At 37.0% G+C, this 22,555-nt stretch overlaps 1 protein-coding gene across 5 annotated transcripts in view; it reads left to right on the top strand.

The window, feature by feature from the left end:
• The first annotated feature begins 545 nt into the window (after positions 1-545).
• The window catches only part of LOC119646268 (protein insensitive-like), a 56,508-nt gene continuing 34,498 nt past the window's right edge, over positions 546-22,555 (top strand). Inside the window, exons 1-3 of one of the 5 annotated variants that reach the window (XM_038046672.1) lie at positions 546-566; positions 3,047-3,741; positions 14,778-14,796. In XM_038046672.1, coding sequence (XP_037902600.1) covers positions 561-566; positions 3,047-3,694 — 654 coding nt within the window. In that variant the 5' untranslated portion in view covers positions 546-560 and the 3' untranslated portion in view covers positions 3,695-3,741; positions 14,778-14,796. Of the gene's footprint in view, positions 567-939; positions 1,375-1,807; positions 2,965-3,046; positions 5,122-14,777; positions 14,797-22,555 lie in introns of those variants that run through there. The other 4 variants (XM_038046673.1, XM_038046671.1, XM_038046674.1 and 1 more) reach the window with 4 other exon arrangements.

Genomic DNA, 22,555 nt, shown 5'->3' with positions numbered 1-22,555 from the left:
AAGCTGAAATATATTTTAAACTAATTTGGTGAATATTTGAATAAATAACTAAAAGTTGGAAAAATAGTAGCACCCTCTTAACATTGGTTTCTTTGCTGGAATGGTGGGGTAAAGTGGGAAAAGTATTAAAATAGAATCCAGTCTACTGTTAGGAAATGAAAATTATTAATAAAAGGGACTCACTGGGTACCTTAAAGTTCACATGGGAATTAGAAGAAAGTACAACATCAAATATTATTAAAAGTGTAATTTTAGTAGAATAAATATTTTGTTAGTGATGTTGTAACTGCAGTTAAGCGCTGCACATGTATATCTAAACATACATATATATCGCTTCAGAATGAGTAATAGATTTTTCAGTTCAGTTCAGTTCAGATTTCCGAAAATCTTCATACTACTTCATATGGAATATCCCTAATCTCTTCAATGTATGGCAGAATAAATTGATAGAAAATACACTGTTCTAATGAGATTGTGTAGGAAATGAAGATATCACCCCTTAGTCGGGAATTATCTTTTGAGTTCCCTGCATAAAGACTTTAATGAAATAGACAGATAATATGAAGGTAGGGATACTTTTTACCCCAATCCGGAATTTTTGACATGATTTGCACCAATGGTTCCAAGGAAATCTTAGTAGTTAAGGAAATATATATATTTCCAGATTTTTCTCCCATGAGAGATAATTTTACTTGAAAGTAGGTTGAAAACAAAGGACAAGTTTAAAGGCAATTTAATTAGAATAAGAGTAGTTACCTGGACGGCTAAAAAGGGATCTTCAAATAACCGTCTCATATGCTAGTTGCCTTACGTTAGGTACCCTGCTCCCAAGAAAAAGGATAAAGAAAAACCAGTTATCAGGCTATTCTAATTAAAACGACTAATGATACTTTTTCTAAAATAACCTGAGTCCGCTCTTAAAAGCTGCTTAAAATCTAGGACAGGTAACAATCAGAAGATAATATAAAGCAGATCAAAAGCACCTTCATCATATGAAAGAAACATCTGTATCAGTTCTGTCTTGGCATTGTGACTAACAATACCAGATTTTAAAGTCCTTATCTGTTTCAAAACTGTTTGTCGTGTGAGCCAACCGCTAAGAGTGCATTGAAAGTATTATACAAAAAGGATAATATACTCAGAAGGATACTCTAAAAAGTACGCCTTTTTATCTTAGCAAGATTTTTGGGGAAAAATTCCAAAATAAGTGCGTTAGGAACACATTTTGCGAGGTCAAAGTTGAGTGATAAAAAATCGCCCGAAATTCAATTATAAAAAAAATTTAAATTTGATTTCAACGAAAATAAATATTAGAATTCAATTTATTGTTGAATCAACCGTTTGGTAATCAACCCAAGGCGTTGTGGAATAACGGTAAGTGACTTTTTTTTGTTAAATATTGTTACTTTTTATGCTCTTTATAAACTTTAATCGTTAGCCCTCAATACTTGGATTTGGTAGTGTAAAGAAAACGAATTTCACTGTAACCCCATAGTATTTTGTTTTTTTTTGTATTTCCATCTCAAAAATACAGTAGAATTCCGATAATTCGTATGTTCAAGAGAGTGACAATTTGGTACGAAATATCGGGGTGAAAATAAAGAAAAATTAACTGTGAGACCGACGAATTAACCGGAAATATGAATATTACACGCATGAGTTATCAGGATTAATTTTAATGAATTCTTTCAATTCCTGATGACTTAATAACTTTTATAACATCACGTGATGCTCAGTGATTACAATATACATTTTCGTACATAGCGAATACGGCAATATTATATTATATCTGCGATTAGACTCCGAATGATCTAGAAAATTGTTGAAAAATCCAATTAATTTCATAATAGATCGTGCATAACAAGCGATTCAAATTCTGCTAGTCCTGCATTTACTGGGAGCATCGATTTTTTCTCAAATGTTAAAGTCTGTTATCTCCATCGTCCTTAATATAGATGTTTATGGTTTTAGCTGTTTTATACGCACATGGTTTTACCTCCCTTGAGATTTGTAGCCGGTGAAGTTGCTCCTTTTTCTTCCTGGAAAAACGGTACAGATCGCAATTTTGTACATTTTCATTTTGAACTAGTATAGTTGGTGCCCGCATTATATTGCCTTTCATTCTTCTTTCCAACATTCTATACCCGTGCGGTTTACTTATAGTATATATAACCCATATAAAAGCGAATAGCAATCACAACTGTGCCGCCCCGGGGACAATCTGGCTTTACTACTATGTCCGAAGAAATTATTTTTCAGATCACTGAAAATGCCCCCTTTGTAGTCAATTTTTAGTAGTTTAAAGATATCACTCGTAAACGAAAGTAAATAACAATGTCGATAGGTATCCATTTGCATAATTATATGTGGATGTCATTTCCATCCAATATATTCCGTTACTAGTTGTTAATGTGGTCAACAATTTTGAAATTAATTTCTGGAGTCGTCAAGGGAAGAATGTTCGACCAGTTTTGACCCCCTTAAACTTTAGGGTGCAGTAAATTCAAAGAATACACCTTTCCGGTATTGTGAAAATTCCAGTGTTCTATAGGATGGCTTTTGCATATATGGGGAGCCTCCTTTAAACTCCACGTTCCAGTGTGTGTTCGAGAGTGCGTGTGACAAACAGGCAGTTGTATATAAAAAAAGTAAATTTAAATGGTGCGTTTTGGCCGGAAAGTGACAACTTCTGTGTTGACCACCATCCTACACACATATCAAATCCACATAGTAAATATCCCCTACACGCGCATTCCTTTGACTTTTACGGACTTGAACGATCTTCGATATTTGTTTATAATTTTTGTTTGCAACCTAACGCAGTTTACAACTTTCCTTGTCCATTTTCCAATTTTTTCAAATAAAATGAGATTACTATGCATTACAAGTAGGTTTCACTAGGGTAACAACTGCCTGTTCTCGCAAAGGAAAGCCGATCTCCTGCGCCTTACTATTTTTCACGAAGTATGGGTGATTTATTATTATATCCTCAACTTTTCATTAAGGATCAATTGTTAAGTGTCAATAATTATTTTCTTTGTTATAGAATAGAACATTAGACACAAATCTGCTGACTCCTTTAAATTGTGGTAAAATGTCTAACGGGGATTCAAACCCATCATCATCGACAATTCCGAAGGAGGATGCAGAAGGTCTACCGACGGACTTCTCAAAATGTGCAGTACTGATGTTGGCGGACCCGCATGATCCAGAAATTCATAGCAATTTGGAATTAGCTGCGATGAATGCAGCTAAAGAATATTTGGGGGAAGAAAATGAGAGTAAATGGAAGGGGACTGACCGAATTGAGTTAATTTCGTTGGGACCAAATGGAACGGTTGTCCCAGCCGCGGAAATATTTGCTATAGATTGGAACCTGCCCACGCAAGTGACTCGAAAACTCCTACATGCCATGTTCGACCGAGAGACTCTTGCCACTCATACTCTATCTGGGAAAGCATCGCCTGCATTCCAACACCGCCCCAATGAGAAGGCAGCGCTGGACCAGCCCAAAGTTGCAGACGTTATCCATGCAGTTCACAAATTTATGGGTTGTTCTGAGCGCGATGTACGAGGAGCCATAACAACTAAATGTGCGGATGAGAGTAAAATGAGGCGGAAACGCTTGAAACGGTTGAGAGAAGCGGAAGAGGAAGAAGAGCGCCAAGAACGTGAAAAACAAATGGCGACCTGATTCGCTGCTCTCTTGTTTGCTGAGATTCAATCTCCTTACAATAGTTGGTACGTAGAAAATACATATTATAAATATTTTTATTTTAGTATTAAGAGGCTATGAATAATTTTACTTTTAATGTTAGTAAGGAACTAAAAGCGTATATTTGTCTTCTGAAGTAAGAGCAATATTTAATTGAAAATGCAGGGTCAAACATATAATTACACTCGATTAGATTTAGATAGTTTGTGACTGAAGAACATCTCGAGCTGGTTCGATTCTAGAAACAAATTAAAAGCGAATAATGCATTTTCTAGTAAACTTATTTCTTTTTCTAATCAATGTTATCATTTATCACGTTTATTTAAAACTCGAAATGGTTTGTCTGCACTCTTATGCATGATGCGATCTTTTGCCCATCCTTAAGTGTATAAGAAAATGGAAACGTACCAAGATAACATTTTACTTTTCCTTAACATTGACAGTACAACACGCCAAAGGGGTTTCGAATTTTAATAAATTTAGACAATCAATTTCGATACATTTCGAGATCATGAAGATCATTTCACAGGAAACCGAAAAGGAAAAAAAATTAAATGGTTGCATAGAGAGTTCTGTCTAGTCCTAAATTATATTATAGTTCCGTGAATTTTTCCCATCATATTCGATATTTCAAGTTGGTTCCTTTTTCCACTGCTACCATCGATTATGCAAAAGCGGTCTCAGCGCATAATGATATAGATTCCTATAAATTCTAAACTATCAAGTATGGATTAAACACAGCCAAAATAAATGTAACCTAGGTAGCGAGGACCAGAATGTTATTAAGCTCCATTCATTGTAAATTAAATTATTTTATTTTAAATAGTATTGGTTTAACACATTCTGAAAAAAGGGAAGATCATACTTAGGAACGCCACCCCAGAAGCTCATATGTAGCATCCTTCCCAAGGAGTACAGGACGGTTGCTTTTCCCATTCTAGCCTATGTATTTTCCAGCATTGCATGTTATCAATGGGAAGTGCTTCCACCGTTCACATAAAAGTTGGTTTGTTTGGTCCACGTTTCCTGATAATACCGTCGGAAGTCGGTAATAAGGAAGGAAAGACGTAGGTTGTTTGGTCAAAACGTGAAATTCTACTGTACTGGATTGAATGGCGAAACTTTATATTTGAAATTAGATTTAAAATTAATGTTAAATTCTATTTCGAGTGCAGTTTCTTTCTGTCATTAATTTTTGTTTTTATTTATTTATTTTTTAATTTTGGCTGGGCAAAAGCTTTCTTCATTTTTACTACATAATCTAAATATATGTGCATACCTCTCAAACCTAATTGCTTCTATAAAGTGATTTGCTTTAATATATACATATAAATTCAATTTAACAATTTTGTTTTCAAATACATTCTCTTAAATTTTAATAAAGACTTAGTCCCTGAAAAGCCTTATGTGCGTAATTGTGACTTTATTTCATCCCAACTCCCTGTCATAAAATACCCATCAAAAAAAAGCAATGCAGGCATTCCTCACCTTTTTCTGATATGTATCAAATCTCTAAGATTTTTTTCTGCAAGAACCGCATTCAATAATGTGCAGTCTGCAGCGAACATTATGGCGAGTGCACATTATGAAATGCATTCTTTGGGCAAATTAATTCAGAAAGAGAAGAATGAGATTCCACTCCTGTCGCGAAGCCGTGGTCACTAAAGTCTTTAATGAAATGTCCTGATCTTCCACAATGATGTCACTTAACATTGTTATTACTTTATTAAAATTCTTGATTCGTTTATTTGCTAGTTTTTGCTAATTTATTCATACTATCTCCATATACCACTTTTGAACTTGTATCATAATTTGCCGTTTTTAATTTGACCTCATGATCTCGAAGTCTATTGATTACAAACGCCAGTTTTAAATCGTCTTCTCAAATTTTTTTGATCGCGGTGGATACACCATCATAAGGAGTATTTAGTGATAAAAATGGATAGGCTTTTACTCTCTAATTTTGCATCCGCAACTAACAATTCAATAATTAAAATTATCGAATACGGTAAAATATCTTTGATAATTTTAGTCCTAACAATTTCTTTTGAATTGCCAGTTACGTAGTCCTACTTTTCCTTTCGTATATTTGATTTAAACTTTTAAGAAAACCTCTTTTGCACTAGTGTCGAATCTATACCAAGAAATGAATCCGACAAATATTTGACTAGAGTATTCTTGGCTATTTTTTCACATTTCTGCCGCCCGTCCGTCATAGGTTTCCGTGACCATTCTTTCATCTACTACTTTAAGCACATCTAATTCACTTAACCCAAAGCAAGCACTCAAAACTTCCAGGTACTATATCTTTCACTATTTCTGACTTTCTCCATCTCTGGGTGATACTACTGCGCAATACCAATTATCAAAAAAAATTACACAGTCTTATGAGACAAACACTGGGCCCATAAGCTTTTGGTGTTCTATTCAAAGGAAAACACAATAATTTTATATTTGAACTCTCTTTACTAGAAAAGGATTTGAATCGTCTAACTGCACGTCTTACAACCGACTAACCATCTATGATGTTACATTGTTTGACGAGCAGGTCAAAGTACAAAGATATCTTATCTTAGAACTATGGTACAAGCAATATAAATAACATATGCTTGTACTGTAGATTTCTTTAAACAAATATTATTGTTCTACTATAATTACCCCTCCCCTTAAACGGATTCGTCCCGAATCTTCTGATGACTTTCGGCGATATTGCGTACGATCCTTTCTACTTCTGTCTCCATGTTGAAGTTCGTTGTGACTGGACTTATATTCGGCTGTTTGTGATGGCATTTTAGATAAATTACTAGGATACAACCCACAATTGCTAATATCGTCACCATTATATACCATACCCTGCTTGTTGATCTTGCTTCCGAATTGAATTTGTCGATCTTGTGCAAGTTACGCAGGTGAACTTGGTGCAGGTAGGGTAATGTTACCGAAACCGAATGTTCTGTGAGGTTTAACTTCTGATTACCTTCGGATATTGTGACGGTTTCATCATTTTTTATGATTGTATTATCATCCACTCTCTCGAGAGGAGCAATATGATACGACGATGTAGTCTTGCATATAGCGGCGTTACTGTTGAAAATCATGGTGAGGCATTTGTCGAAGCGATCAATTCTGCAAGTTGGCATTCCACTTCCTTCTCGGCAGTTGTTCAAAGGATGTGTTTCTTTTTTGCATTCTGCGACGTGCTTATTGCTTAAATCTATTATTGTATTATTATGTATGACTGGATGTACAATGACCAGCGGACAGATATTTCTTACGTTTGGTACTTTAATCATATACTTAAACACATTGTTACTTATATATATTTCTACATGTGATGAAGAAGTTGCTAATTGTTATTGGTAATTCTTCTTGTTTTACAATTGTGAGGACTTCTTCGCCCGTTAGAATAACAGGATTAATAACATTTAATTGGGCTAAAGCAACCGATTAGACAGCATTTGTCAGCAAAGATATCGCTCTTTGGTTTCTAATTGAGGCTATTTCAAATAGGTCTGGAAATTTCGTTCATTAGTATCATAATATTGAGACTTCATTGCATTAATTAGCTCTGTAAGTTCATTTATTTTGTCTGTTAGGTCAGAATTGATTTCTACCTGCTGATTTTCGGCATCTATTAATCTAGATTGACGTTCGCCAAGTAATATGAAATCGTCGTGATCAGGCGTACCAGCTACAAACTTAATTGCAGAACCAATAAAGTCGACAGACCGCTTATGTCTATTGCTTCCTAATGTAAGAGGTTTGATTAATCTGGAAATTTCATTCGCGTCGGTTTCCATAGACTCCTTTTGTTCGGATACTCCAAACATGTTTCTGAGATCGGTTATATCCGCCATAATTTGTTCAAAATCGGTTAGGTTAATGTTATGCATCAGGTATATGTAGTCTTCATAGATCCCCACGTCTCCATTTCGTATTGGTATGTAATTTGAAGATGTATAATCGAAAATTTTGCAGTGGACGGTGGCGGCTAGTGTTAACCTGATAAAATGAAATTAACGGATGTTATCCTTGTGCACCTCCTTACCATCTACTAGTACTACAGCACCTAGATCCTTTTGCACTACTTTTCTATCTTACTTGTTCGATAGTTTATTCCCGCGACGCTTATTCGTTTTTACATAAATTGTTTGACCCTCTCTGAAAACTCTACTAAATCGATTTCGATTCAGGTTTTTGTTTTGCATTATTTGCGCATTTTTTAATAATTCCTGAGTATTCAATTTACTCGAATCGGAAATTCCCCAAAGTATGTCGATTGGCCTTTTTTTCGTTACAGAATGAACTGAGCCATTATACTTTATTACAGCTAGTTGAACTTTAGATCTGTGAGTTGCATTTCCTTTTTAATTAATCTTGATATCTCACTTAGGGTTGAATGGAACCTCTCGACTTGTCTATTGCTTGTGCTGTGCATAGCGGGGACTTTGTGATGGGACATTCCGAAATGGTTTCTTATAAGAGATTGAATGGTACTAGAGCAGAATGACGGTTCGTTATCCGTCACTAGAGTTGTCGGATTTTTAAAGTGTCCTATTATTTTAATAATCAGTACTTTCAGATCTACTATAGAACGAGAGTCAATTTGTTCTACTAGAGCAAATTTTGAAAACTTGTCCACACATGTTAGGAAATATTGGTTCTGTGTGATATATATATCCATATGCAATATATCACCAGGATGTGTGGGAATTGGTGTGGAATGCAGTATTTGCCTTTTGGGATATCTTTCATACTTTGACTCTGCGCAAATTCTACAGTTGGCTATGAATTTTTTCAAATCCTTGCGCAGGCTCGGGAAAAAATATGCGTCGAGAATTTGTGCATAATTTTCTTTGTATGAGCGATGTGCTCTGTTATGTTCCGATGCAATCGTTTCGAGCTGGTCTTTTTCATTAATCAAGTCCAGGACTAGTTTTTCGGTGTGCCTAAAACGAGCTGAAGGGAAGCGTTGTACAATTTCATTTTGTACTTTCCCTAAAATTTCAAGAGGACAATGCACACCATTTACTACCTTGGTATCAATTACCTTTTCCAATTTCATGCAATGGACTTCCAAATCAGGAAATTCAATTTCATGACGCAGGTAACCGTTAAATAGGCGAATTGTTCTTAATTTTACTCTTTCCCCAATCGTAAGAATAATTTGATTCTTGAAACAATTTATAGGAGTCATCACCGATCTTATGACTTGAGACGACGAAATCTCACTATTTGAGCAGCTTTCCCCAGACTTGTTTCCTGTAAGGTTTTGAATAAATTGACGGGAGAGTGCATCTGCCACAAAATTTTCTGATCCAGGCTTATAATGAATTACTCTTCAATAAAGCTTTTCCAACGTTTAAGCTTTGTATTCGGGTTTCGATCAGATATCGAAAATGATAGTGGTTGATGATCTGTGTATATATGAAGGTTAGTAACCCCATAAAGGTAATTTCTCAGAGACTGTAATGCCCATACGATAGCGAGCTTTTCTCGTTCGTTGGTTGCATAATTCTGCTCCGTACTGCTAAGTGTTCTTGACACAAATGTATCGGTTGTCCACAAAGTTTTCGCACAAATCAAAGACAGAATTCAGCAGATAAGTTTATAAAAACCTTTAATTATTTAATCTAATATATAATTGCCTCCATTAGATGCGACTTCCCTCCATCTATCAGGCAACTTCAAAATCCCCCCTCTATAAAACTCTTCCCCCTTCCCCTCAAAGTACGTGCGAAGTGCACTTTGGAGGTCAGCTTCAGAAGTCATTTTTTTACCATTCAGAAAATGTTGGAGGGACCTGAACAAATGGTAATCAGAAGGAGCAAGGTCGGGACTATACGCAGGATGACTCAAAACTTCCCAGCCAAGCTCACTCAATTTTCGCTGAGTAGTTAAAGATGTATGCGGCCGGGCGTTATCATGATGAAAGACAATATTTCGCCTGTTGACCAATGCTGGTCGTTTCGAACGTAGCTGGGTGTTTAATCTGTCGAGCTGCTCGCAGTACTTATCGGCGGTAATGGTCTCGTTTGGTCCCAAAAGCTCGTAGTGTATGGGGCCACGAACGTCCCACCATATACTGAGCATTCGCTTCTGCTGATGAATAGACGGCTTTGCTACCGATGGACCCGGTTGATCTCGATGAGTGTAGGCTCGTTTCTTCGCTACGTTTTCGTACACAATCCATTTCTCATCGCCAGTTACCAATCGATTCAAAAAAGGGTCGTTTTCGTTCCGTAAAAGGTTAGCGGAGCAAATTCTCACTCTATCGGCCAGATTTCGCTCAGTCAGTTCGTGCGGTACCCACTTTGTGCTCTTCAAAACATATCCAAGACGCGTAATGGCTACTGCTACTCCTGATTTTGATACACCGAGATCCTCTGCAAGCACACGTGTCGAAAGAAAAGGATTCGCTTCCAGTTTTTTGCGCAGGATATCGTCGTCAATCGTATAGGGTCTTCCTGAGCGAGGTTCATCTTCAAGTGTCAGGTCTCCGCTGTAGAATTTTTCGAACCAATCGTAAACTGTCCTGCGCTTTACCTTTCCTTCACCGAATACCTTCGACAAATTTTCAATCGCCTTCGGCACCTTCGTCCCCATTTGAAACTCGTACAAAATGCAATGACGAAAATGTACTTTGTCGAATTCCATGTTTATCCTTGAATATCCTTCACAACACTGATCCTTCAAGGATAATTTACCATGCATTTTATAGTTAGGACTCTGACCTTTCCATTGGGATATCACATGTTGTACCTGCTGTTTTGGTTTGTCTGTTAATTGCTTTTTAATTGTCACATTAATATTTGTGCGAAAACTTTGTGGACAACCTTAATAGGTTGTTTATTTTGGGACCACACTGCACCGATCGCCACTGATGAAGCATCTGTTGTAAGCTCGAAAGGCTTGTTGAAATCTGGAAAACGCAGAGTTACTTCTTCGGATACTAAAATTTGTTTTAACTTTTCGAATGCTTCCTTAGCGTCTTTCGATAAAGTAATTTTCTCTCTTTCTGATTTCCTAGAACTCACATTACCATTTTCTCCCCTCAAAATTTGGGCCAAAGGTTTTGCTATTCTTGCGTAATCGCGTATGAATCGTCGGTAGTATTCCGATAATCCTAAAAAAGATCTGAGAGCTTTGATGGAAGATGGCTCTTGAAAGTTTAGAATAGCGCTAACTTGATCATCGGCTGTTTTGAGTCCATTTTCAGATACGATAAACCCCAAAAAATCCAATTCCGATTTGAAAAATTTGCATTTATCTAACGAAATGCGCATGTTTGCATTAAGTAGTTTCTTTACCACAATTTGTAGGTACTTGAGATAACTCTCAACATTACGGGAAAAGATGATAACATCATCTATATAGACATAACAACGAACGCCTATGTCATCGCACAATATATCGTCGATCGCTCTCTGAAAAATGCTTGGAGCGTTTTTGAACCCGATTCATATTTGCCATTGTTCACTGAAAAGGCAGTTTTTTTTCGATCATCTTCGGCTAAAAGAATCTGATGGAACCCAGACTTCATATCAATAGTGGAATAATATTTTGATTTGCCTAGATTTGACAATATGACGGACGTTTCGGGAATGGGATATCTGTTGGAAGTAGTCTTTTCATTAAGCTTGCGAAAATCTATCACTAGACGAAGTTTCGGGTTACCGTGTTCATCTACACCTTTTTTATTCACCACCCATATGGGATTATTATACGGTAAAGAACTTTTTCTTATTATTCCATCACGCAACATGGCTTCTATTTCTGAGTTAACAAACTTAGTTGCCGTAATCTGGTATGGATAACTTCTAGAGTAAATGGGTTCATCAGTAGTAGTCTTAATTGTAGCAACTACATTAGTATTGTACGGTAATGCCTCATTTGGATCCGCGAATACTTTTTTATTTTCATTCATAATCACTTTAAATTGTTGTAACCCTTCTTTAGGAATAGAATTATAATCGATATTCTGAAGAACGTTAATTTGATAACTAGTATCAATAGTAAGCTTTTGGCTTCCATCTCTATAGTGAAGATTGCTATTGGAAGAGTCAACAATTCCATTGATTTTTTTCAGAAAATCATAACCAATTATTCCGTCCATATCGTGGGTGATAGGAAGTACATAAAAATCAGCAATTTCGCCAAAAATACTTATTTGACATTTTGTTTTAATGGCAGTTTCACCATGTATAGAATGAACACTGAAAGCATTTTTAACCCTTGACACATCAACTAAAAATGGAAGATCTTTGATATAATTCTTGTCGGCTCCTGTGTCTAAAAGGAGTTTAATTTTATGTCCATTCAATAGCGTATGCTCGATATAGGGAAGATATGATCCTGATTCTAAAATTCGAATGCCATTGTTGGTTTTCGGTTTTCCCACGATAAACGTATTCAGTTGGTGTTTTCTTGAAAAGTTATTTTTCGAAGAGTGTGATTGGAAATTGTTGTTTCTTCTGGAGTTCTGTCTAAATCTAGATGAAGATGGATCCACATCCATCGGTTTAGGTTGATCCTGATTTTTATTTTCTTGTTCTTTACGAACCACTTTATAATGTGGGCTTCTATTGGTACTATATTCGACATTGGAATTGGAATTTGCGAAAGCTGTTGCAAAATTATACCTCTGTCTATTAGACTCTAACTCCTGAGCCAAAGCTAACGCAGATGGTAAATTTAGTGGAGTACTAAATGACGATAAGACCATATCGGCTGACCCAGTTACCTTGTTGCGAATTATAGCAACAGCCTGGTAATATATTTCAGACCCAAGATATCCTTCGTATGGCTTAATCGCAGCCTTTGCTGACTGTCGCCAAGATGGATATCTTTCCATGGCACATTGAAACCAGGCATTGATTTCGGTAAATCGAGCCTTAAGTTGCAATCCATTTTTTTCGAAATACTGATTTCTTCGTATTTTTGGACGGACGGGCCTGACTACCTTAATTCACTTAGCGAAGCTTGAAACTCCTGCCTATGCTGAGTGGCTGTAGTGTCAATAGCTACACTACTTTCAACAGGCGGACCTGGCTGTGACCTTAGCTCCATTAAGGAAGCGTGAAACTCCTGCCTTAACTGATTAGCTACCGAAAGGGTAATCCTCTCTACCATCTCGGCAATAGCTGATCTTATGTCTAGTTATACAATATTTAGAATACCTACATATACCAAATAAACATTGTCCGTCTCCGCCGCCTTCTGGGTCCTTCTACGCTACTGCAAAGCTGCAACTCTCGTCCTTAAGCCCTTTTCGCTGCTCCTATCGTCTCGTCGTACACTTTATCGCTGTTATCGTCTCGTCGTACACTTTATCGCTGCTACTTTTTATCCCCCAGAACCATGGGTTTAATACACGTTGGGCGCCAATTATGTTTTTCACTTCGTTATAAAAAAACAGAGTTTCCGTTCCTAAGATCATACGATCTTCTTTATTTCCGAATCAGAACTGTCCACTAACATGTAGGATCTTAACTATTTATACTATATCTACGCAGGCCAAATATTGTTCTTTTCTTATGAAGAACAAGTCATAAAATTGATTTCTATTTTTGACACGCAGGTCAAACTCTTATTCAACCATCTGCGATGCAGATGTCATAATATCTAATACTCGTACATTCCCATCACGTGGTACACAAATGTTACACTGATTGGGTCAGAGTGCATCTTGTAATCATGCGTTACACAGATGTTACATTGTTTGACGCGCACGTCAAAGTACAAAGATATCTTATCTTAGAACTATGGTACAAGCAATATAAATAACATGCTTGTACTGTAGATTTCCTTAAACAAATATTATTGTTGTACTATAATTTACACCCTAATGGCGTACGGATTTCGCATGTCTTAATGACCGTCTTGTATTTTTCTGACAAACATCCTAATTATGTTTTACAACCCATATGCTAGGTATTGATGACTCCACTTGAGAAAGCTCCACGTTCAACGCACTGTATTCTGGTTCTCTTTACGAACAAACTTCACCGCTAGCCCACGTACGAAAAGAAATCCACTTTAATCATAATCCTTAATGCATTAGTTAACAAATTAGACGGTATTTGTTTTTATATTTTTTTATTCACGAGGGTCAGAGTGCTTACGCTCTGGTAGTACTCGAGGAACCCACTGATCTCCGTTTCTACACTTCCTTAAATACTACGACTTACTTACTAATGAATCGATAGGGAAATATCCAACACATATTTCCTTATGACCCATGGTTCTTATCGTATATCTTATCTTTAACACAGGGAAACTATACAAAACATGTTTCCCTATGACCTGCGATCTTTATTACTATGTATATGGGTTAAGACTTTTTTTACTCATGGTGATAATGTTCTAGGAAGGTCGGGGATTTGTTTACCCAATGTGATATTATTCCAGGAAGCACTACAGATATCGTTATCTATTGAATTGTTTGATGGTGGTCGCAGATCGTTGGCATCTGCTTCGTCGACTATGACTACTCCCCCTCTTAAGCAGATTCGTCCCGAATCTGCTGCAAGTTGCTATTGATGATTTTCAGGATGAGCTGCATTCTCTCGTCGTTGTTGAATTGGACTGGGGTTATGATGACCTCATGATTCTCGCGGCGCTTGTACCCGCAGTAGTACAATTATGATCACGAGTTTCCGACCGTGATCCGCCTTTACAAAACAAATGATTTCAACTGTGACTCTTCACTTTAATATCTTAGATAAGAGTGCACCCTTTGCTTGCAGTTACATGTCCTTTTAAAGGGTCACAATGCAAGCAATAAAATACACATCTTCTCCTTATTCTTACTTCCTAACAATTATGTATTTACTTAGGTCTAGTGTAATAAAACTAACTTACTTGCTAGCGGGTATTTATTTAGGCATCGTTCTTTGATGATGCCGACATGTGTAGGCGGATGGATGAGGATGACGTAACTGTACATTGATCCCGTCATTGTCAACATTGTTAATCCGAAAATAGCAGCTGCAAGCCAGTAATTTGTTTTTTGCGCTTCAAACTGGTCTGTCATTTGATCGATCTTTTGTAAATTCTTTAGGTTGAAAACGCTCGGTGTCTGTGGTTCCATTGTCGGCTTCTTGGATGTCACTGGATATAGCGTGCCATTTATGTGCACGTCATTCGAGTGAATAAGGAGGAAAGTTCCGTTAGTAGTCATCTCGCTGCCGTTCTCGATGATCTTTGCATTGTTGTCGTTGATGAGTATTGTATTCTCGTCGATTTGTACAATTGGTGGAATGTGGTGGGCTGTCGTGGTGTTGCACGTGGCTGTGGCGTTACCGAAAATCTGCACTAAACAGTGATCGAAGGGATCCTTCTGGCAGATAGATAAACTTAAGGCTTCTTTGCAATTTCTTAATGCTTGGTTTCTTGACTCACACGTAGAGATATGCTGATTAAGCAGATTTAGAATAGTATTATTATGAAATACGGGAAAAACTAATGGACAGATTTCCTCAATTTTTGGAATTTTAATTAAATATTTTAATATGCTTTCGTCGGAATAGACTTTAACTTGTGAGGCTGTCATTAAATCATTTAGACTAATAGTAAACTTTGAATTAATCAAATCCCTTATTTCATAATTTGCTAAAATAATAGGATTTACAATGTTTAAGCGTGCAAAAGTAACCGAGTAGACGACATTATCTAGTAGACCTATTGCTTTTTCATTTCTTATTGAAATTAGTTGAAATAGGTTGGATCTTGCAGAATTTTCCACCCTAATGGAATTACGTTCAATCGTATTAATTTGAGTGGTTAATTCGTTATTTTTTGCAGTGAGTTCTGTATTGATCTCAATTTGTTGATTTTCCGCTATAAGCAATCTATTATAGATTGTTTTTCTTGAAGTATTGTCCAGTCACTATGATCAGGAGTGCCAGCAATAAATTTCAATGCAGAGCCTATGAAATCAATTGATCTTTTTTGTTTGTGGAATCGTAAGGAGTTTAGTAATTTCGTAATTTCGTTAAAATCAGCTTTCTCTTCTTTAACTTTAAATAGCTTTTCAAAGTTCTGAATATCTTCTGCGATTACTTCGAATTCGGTTAGGTTCACGGTGTGTATTAAATAAATAAATTCTTGGTAAATCGCGACGTTACCCTTCCGGAAAGGTATATACATAGCCGTTGAGAAGTCCAATGGTCGTGCGTTGGTTGTGGTGAAGACTAGTAATCTGAAAAGATTTTTAATGAACATTATCTTTGTGAATCTTTTTGCCATCAACTAATACAGTTGTCCCTAAATCTTCTTGAACAATCTTCTTTACGTATCTCCTAGTTAGTTTTGTTCCTCGCCGTTTATCTATTCTAACAAATATTTCTTGACCGGCGTGGAATTCACGGGATACCCGTTTCTTATTCTGGATTTGACATTGTTTCCCTTGAGCTTTCTGGAGGAGATATCTTACTTCCTTAATTTCCTACAGGTCTTCTTTTAATTACGGAGTGAATTGAACCATTATATTTGATGGCGGCTGTTAATATTATTTCCTCAGTGTCATCGGTGTGGTTCTCCATATTCAAAGTTCTCGAAATTTCAGCAAGTGTTGAATGGAATCTCTGTATTTGACCATTACTTACGCTATGCATTTCAAGTACGGTATAGTGAGATGAGTTGAACTTGTTTTTAATCAGAGATTCGATAGTTTGAGAACAGAATGAAGGTTCATTGTCAGTAACCAGTATTCTTGGTTTCCTAAAAAATCCAATCATCGTGAGTAGAACATTCTTTATATCGACTATGCATTGAGAGGATATACGTTCTACAGTGGCAAACTTAGAGAACTTGTTGATACATGTGATAACGTAAAGACCATTTGTATTAAAAATATCCACGTGCAAGATCTCACCAGGGTAATTGGGGATTGGAGTAGGAGTCAACATCTCTTTCTTCGAATGTCTTGCATACTTTCCTTTCGCACAAATAGCACATTTTCCCACGAAAGCCTTAATTTTCTGCCTAAGCTTGGGAAAGAAATAGCTATCTAAAATTTGCTGGTAGTTCTCGTTTACTGAACGGTGTCCTCTTTCATGCTCTATAGCGATGGTTTCCACTTGATCGTTACTATTGAGAAGATCAATAATGAATTTAGTAGTGTGCCTAAATCCGACTGATGGAAATAGTTCCACTAATTCGTTTTGCATTTTTCGGAGCACATCAAGCGGACAATAAATTCCGTTTACAATATTATCGTTAATTACATCTTTAAGAACCATATATAATGAATGAAAATCCTTAAATTGAATATCGTGTCGGAGATAGCCGGCGAACGGTGCTGTCGTTTTTATTTCGGTTGATTCTGCCAGTGATAAAAATATTTGGTTTCTGAAACTATTTATCGGTTCATACACGGTCCGAATGTACTGAGTAAAAGATACTTCACTGTTTGTGCAAGTTCTCCCAGTGGAATTATCGTTGCTGAGATGTTGACTGTACTGACGAGATAGAGCGTCTGCTACGACATTACTATTGTCAGGTTTGTAAAAAATTTTTGGTGAAAATTCCTCAATGAAACTTCTCCAACGTTTAAGTTTTGTGTTTGGATTACGGTCGGAAATGGAGAATGTAAGCGGTTGGTGATCGGTAAATATTGTGAGATCACTAACGCCATATAAGTAGTTCTGTAACGTTTGAAGTGCCCATACTATAGCCAACATTTCCCGTTCATTAGTTGCATAATTTTCTTCAGTAGTACTAAGGGTGCGAGATATGAAAGTAATTGGTTTTCTGTTCTGTGAAAGAACTGCGCCTATAGCTACTGAAGATGCGTCAGTAGTCAGTTCGAATGGCTTTCTAAAATCCGGGAAAAGGAGAGTTACATCTTCAGACACCAGGATTTTTTTTAATTTATTGAAAGCTTCTCTAGCCGTTGAGGACAACGCTATTTTTCTATTTTTGGATTGGTTGGTGCCAATATTTCCATTATCGCTTCGTAATATTTCCGTTAACGGTTTGGCAATTGAAGCGTAGTTTTTTATAAATCGTCTATAGTAGCCGGACAGGCCTAAAAACGATCTTAAGTAACGCAAAGTGGTTGGCTCCTCATACTGAAGAATTGCTTGATGATGTTTTCAATCCGTCCTGAGATACTGTGAAACCAAGAAACTCTATACTGCTTTTAAAGAATGTTGATTTTTCCACTGCGATTTTCATATCGCTAATATGAACGCTATTAAGCAATTTTTTAAAAATAATTTCAATATCTTCAATGTGTTTTTCCGCATATTTCGAGAAGATTATAACATCATCGATTGCTCTTTGGAATATTGCAGGAGCATTTTTCAATCCAAATGGAAGTCGGTAAAATTCATACTTCCCATTGTTGACTGAAAAAGCTGTTTTCTCACGATCTTTTTCTGCTAAGAGTATTTGATGAAATCCAGATTTCAAATCCACAGTAGTGAAATATTTAGCCTTTCCACGCCATTTTGGTGTCTGATACAGCTTGAACCTGTATCAAGAGTAGCGCTGATTTCCTTAAGGAAGTCATAACCCAATATTCCGTTAAAGTCAACCATGTTCGGTAGAATGAAAAATTCGGATTCCTGTCCTACGAGTAGAATGTGAATGGTGCATTTTTTTGAAATTCTGGTTGACCCATTAATTGATGAAACATAAAATGGATTCTGAATTTTTTTCCATTAGCTGCTGTTTTCACAATAAAAGGTAGTCGAGAGCTAGTGTTCAATAAATGAAGTTGGTCAGTGACATCTCAATGTTGTTCATCATCTGAAACATTAGGATAATTCTGAGCTGAATTTGATCCATATTTCTGTGCACTAATATAATTGGCACGTTGTGATCTCTTATGATCTTTACCGGATTCTTTATTCCTAGGTTTGCCTTGTCGGGAAAAATTTGTCACTTGGTCTTGGTGAAACACTCTATTTGGTCCACTTGTATTAAAATTTGGTTGGTGAGTCGTCGACTCCCTGTTCTGAGTTCTTTTAGAATTTGATATTTTATTGAATCTCGAAAATGATGGATCTATATCCATAGGCTCTGGAGGAGGTAAAATCTGTTGTGCTTGGGACTTTACCTTGTATTGTGGAAAATGTTTACGAGGCATTGGATTGAAAGTTTTTCGTTCAGCGAATGCACTAGCAAAAGCTGACCTTTCCTGGTTCATTTCCAATTCTTGAGCCAACGCTAAAGCACTAGGAAGATCTACGGGTCTGCTGGAAAACAGTATACCGCTTATTGGGCGATTCAATCCAGATACAAATACACGCAGTGCGTCGCTCCTGTATTTTTCATTTATCAATTGCAATGCTTCCTGATTCTCGGAATATTGTATTAATGCTTTGTTTGTTATGAGAGAGAGCTGTTTTTCCACGGTATCGTAATACTTTACTATAGATAATTTACCCTGCCGAAGAGTTGAAAGTTCCTGCTCTAAGAGATGCAATGGTCTTTTATCACAATACGCATGGTCAAGTCTAACTAGAATAGCTTCAAAATTCAAAGGAGTGCCAAAGGAAGACAAGACAGTGTCGGTTGCTCCCGTAATTTTATTACGAAGAATTGCAATCGCATGATAATATCGATTTGATCCAACGTATCTCTCATAAGGCTTAATAGCCGCTTTGGCCGATTGTCGCCAAGAAGGGTATTTCTCAGTTATTCCAGAAAATTCTGGCACGGTTTTTACAACGTCCAGCGAATTTTCACATGGAATAGCGTCATTAATTTGTACATCTTCGTACTTTTTTACTTCTTTAGAAGGAATAGCAGAATGAAATTGAGAAGATAATTAATTTTTTTGCGATTGGATTGCATACTGAAATCGCGTTTCTAAAGTGGCATCTGCTTCCGCTGAAATCTTTTGACTTTCAATGGCTAATGCATTGATTTGCCCTTGCACTTCGAGTTGCATTTTAGATACAATCTCCGTAGTGATTCGGGTTCTAAGGTCAGTAATGGCATCTGCGCTCAGTGTCATTTTTTCGAAATTTACGAAATTTCAAAGGAGAATAGAGAAATAAGGGCAAAGTAGATAATATTAGCTACAGGGTTTTACAAAAAAAATTTACTTACAGGATTAATATCGACATATTTTCACAGGTAATTATAACTAACACTTAATTGTCTCTAATTGCTCGCCAGAATGCCACTTATCACTGCTATAACACCGTGCAACTCGACGCGATTATTACATGTACTATACACTCTCTCTTATACCGGCTATAACTTTGCCGTGAAAAAATTAATCAAGGAATAGGATAGGTTCAAATCCTTTGTTGGGCGCCAGTTAACAGATAAGACGATATTTGTTTTTATATTTTTTTATTCACCAGGGCCAGAGTGCTTACGCTCTGGAAGTACTCGCGCAACCCCTTGATCTCCGTTTCTACAACCCCTTAAATACTACGACTTACTTACTAATGAATCGATAGGGAAATATCCAACACATATTTCCTTATGACCCATGGTTCTTATCGTATATCTTATCTTTAACACAGGGAAACTATACAAAACATGTTTCCCTATGACCTGCGATCTTTATTACTATATGGGTTAAGACTTTTATTACTCATGGTGATAATGTTCCAGGAAGGTCGGGGATTTGTTTACCCAATGTGATGTTATTCCAGGAAGCACTACAGATATCGTTATCTACTGAATTGTTTGATGGGGGTCGCAGATGGTTGGCATCTGCTTCGTCGACTATGACTCACCGCATAGTCGTTCCTGTAGCTGCAATTCTGTCTCTGCTGTGTCGAAATGAGTGATGAGCGTCCTTTTCACGTCGTTCCACGAGCTCGGATTATACGTCAATATCGCCTCTCTTGCTCTTTCGGTGATTCGCAATAATATTTGCTGTGTCAGCTGCACTTTAAATTCACTATGATTCAAATCATTTTTAATAGCATCTATGGCCCTGATAAATGGATACAAATCCGACTGATTTCCATCGAACGGAGGGATGGATGAAATAAACGATGATAATTTGCTGTAGTTCATCCTTTTTTTTTATTTGGACTGAATCGAATTTTTTAATTAATTCTTCCAGTTTCTCGATCTTCCCGGTCTCTCGTCGTCGCACAAAAACCAAAAAAGGTTTGGAGAAGGTTTCCGAACGAGATTCTTTTGCACGGTTTTACTGATCTTGCGTAAAAATGAATTTTCACTTTATCTATATACGCGAACCGACTGTGCCACTTAAGTAACAACACTTAGTGTGTATTTGTTACACAGTTCTTTATTTTAGTACTTCCGTACTGTGATATAGAAACAAGACTGCTGTCGTATCGAAGCCTTGTATTTATATTTCCTTAAAATTGTTTACATAACATACATATGTTCCTTATCTTCTATGAAACTATCTAATACATAACACATAAGTATTAACAAATGGTTCTTATCTACGTAAAATCCTATAAATCCGTAGATTATATTATCTTTTATTAGGGTCATTATGAGCAGCGAAGATGCGCAAATGCATCATCGTTTATTATTCAACAACAGGACATGTTGTGAAGGAAAACATTTGACCTGAGTTTGGTATGATGAAATATGGAAAATGATAAAGACCGAAATATTTATAAGGGTCATACGGAGGAAAAAAGATGCGCAGATGCATCTTCGTTTATTATTATTTAGAACAAGGTTTTATGCTGGTCGTTAAAAGATGCCGACGGTGCGGACGGTTCCATAACTTGTAGCACTCTGGAGCTTTTCCGACAATTTTTGTCAAAATTTGCTGATGCAAAGCCGGCCTCAACTCGCATTCTGTCAAATGTGGAACCATCACGTCTACTGCGCCCAAAAATGGAAAAAGGTCCATCGGACTTGCATCGAAAGTTGGCAACGACGAGATATGACAAGAAAGTTGCTTGAAATCCATTTTCACTGGATTTCCTGTTTGCAACTCTTTTAAAGATTTAATTAAGGAACCAATATTTAGATTCGTATACCGACTGTGCCACTTAAAAGATCGGTTTTCGATCTTCGTTTCGAAAGAAAAGACTTGGTTCTTTCTCGAGTACAATTTCAATACTTAGTCAGATACAAATTTCTTCTTAGGTTTATACATTTGCGGAATTTTCCACATCCTATCTTTATGTTTACACCCTAATGGCGTACGGATTTCGCATGTCTTAATGACCGTCTTGCATTTTTCCCACAAACACCTTAATTATGTTTTACAACCCATTTAGTAGGTATTGATGACGCATTATGACATTGTGGCGCGTCATCGAGTTGCATTGATGACGCAACTGGCAGCGTCACTGGCGCACTTTCCCTCCCCTCCTCGTAAGCACAGTCATGTTTGGCGGGGATTCGCAATAATGCTCGTAATTTTAGCTTCACTTCGTTTTGGGAATACGCTGCTCAAAATTATTTCCACGAGATCAGCTAATGGCGTAAATATGCATTGACGCCGAAGGGTTCCAGGTAAATAAGCACTTGCCGCGTCTTCCGACGCGACTAAAAACACTTGTAATCGACCCGATCTCGCTTCAAGGAAGCAGAACTGCCGCTTTCAATCCAAATGCTGTTACGACTCCCCTTGGCATCCTTTTGCTTGCTGCCACGGACTTCTCGTCGATTTTCGCGTCACCACACAATTCCCGGATGCATGGGTACCGCACAATCGAACGGTTTTAGTGGATCTTTTAGCAATAAAAAAAATTCGTAAATTTAAAACACAAAAAATTAACTTTATTTAACTTTATCACAAGATGCGCGTACAGTACTTGATCACTTTCTGAATTTGGGCATTCCAACTGGATCTTTGCAATTCGTGTTAACGCCGCCGCGGATGGAAACAGAAGAGACCGGCTTATTTCCATGCGGTCCTTACTGTCC

Source organism: Hermetia illucens, chromosome 1 (genome assembly GCF_905115235.1).
Source record: "Hermetia illucens chromosome 1, iHerIll2.2.curated.20191125, whole genome shotgun sequence".
Lineage (NCBI taxonomy): Eukaryota > Metazoa > Arthropoda > Insecta > Diptera > Stratiomyidae > Hermetia > Hermetia illucens.
Note: the sequence above shows the minus strand (reverse complement) of the source record. Positions and strands in the feature narration are given on the sequence as shown.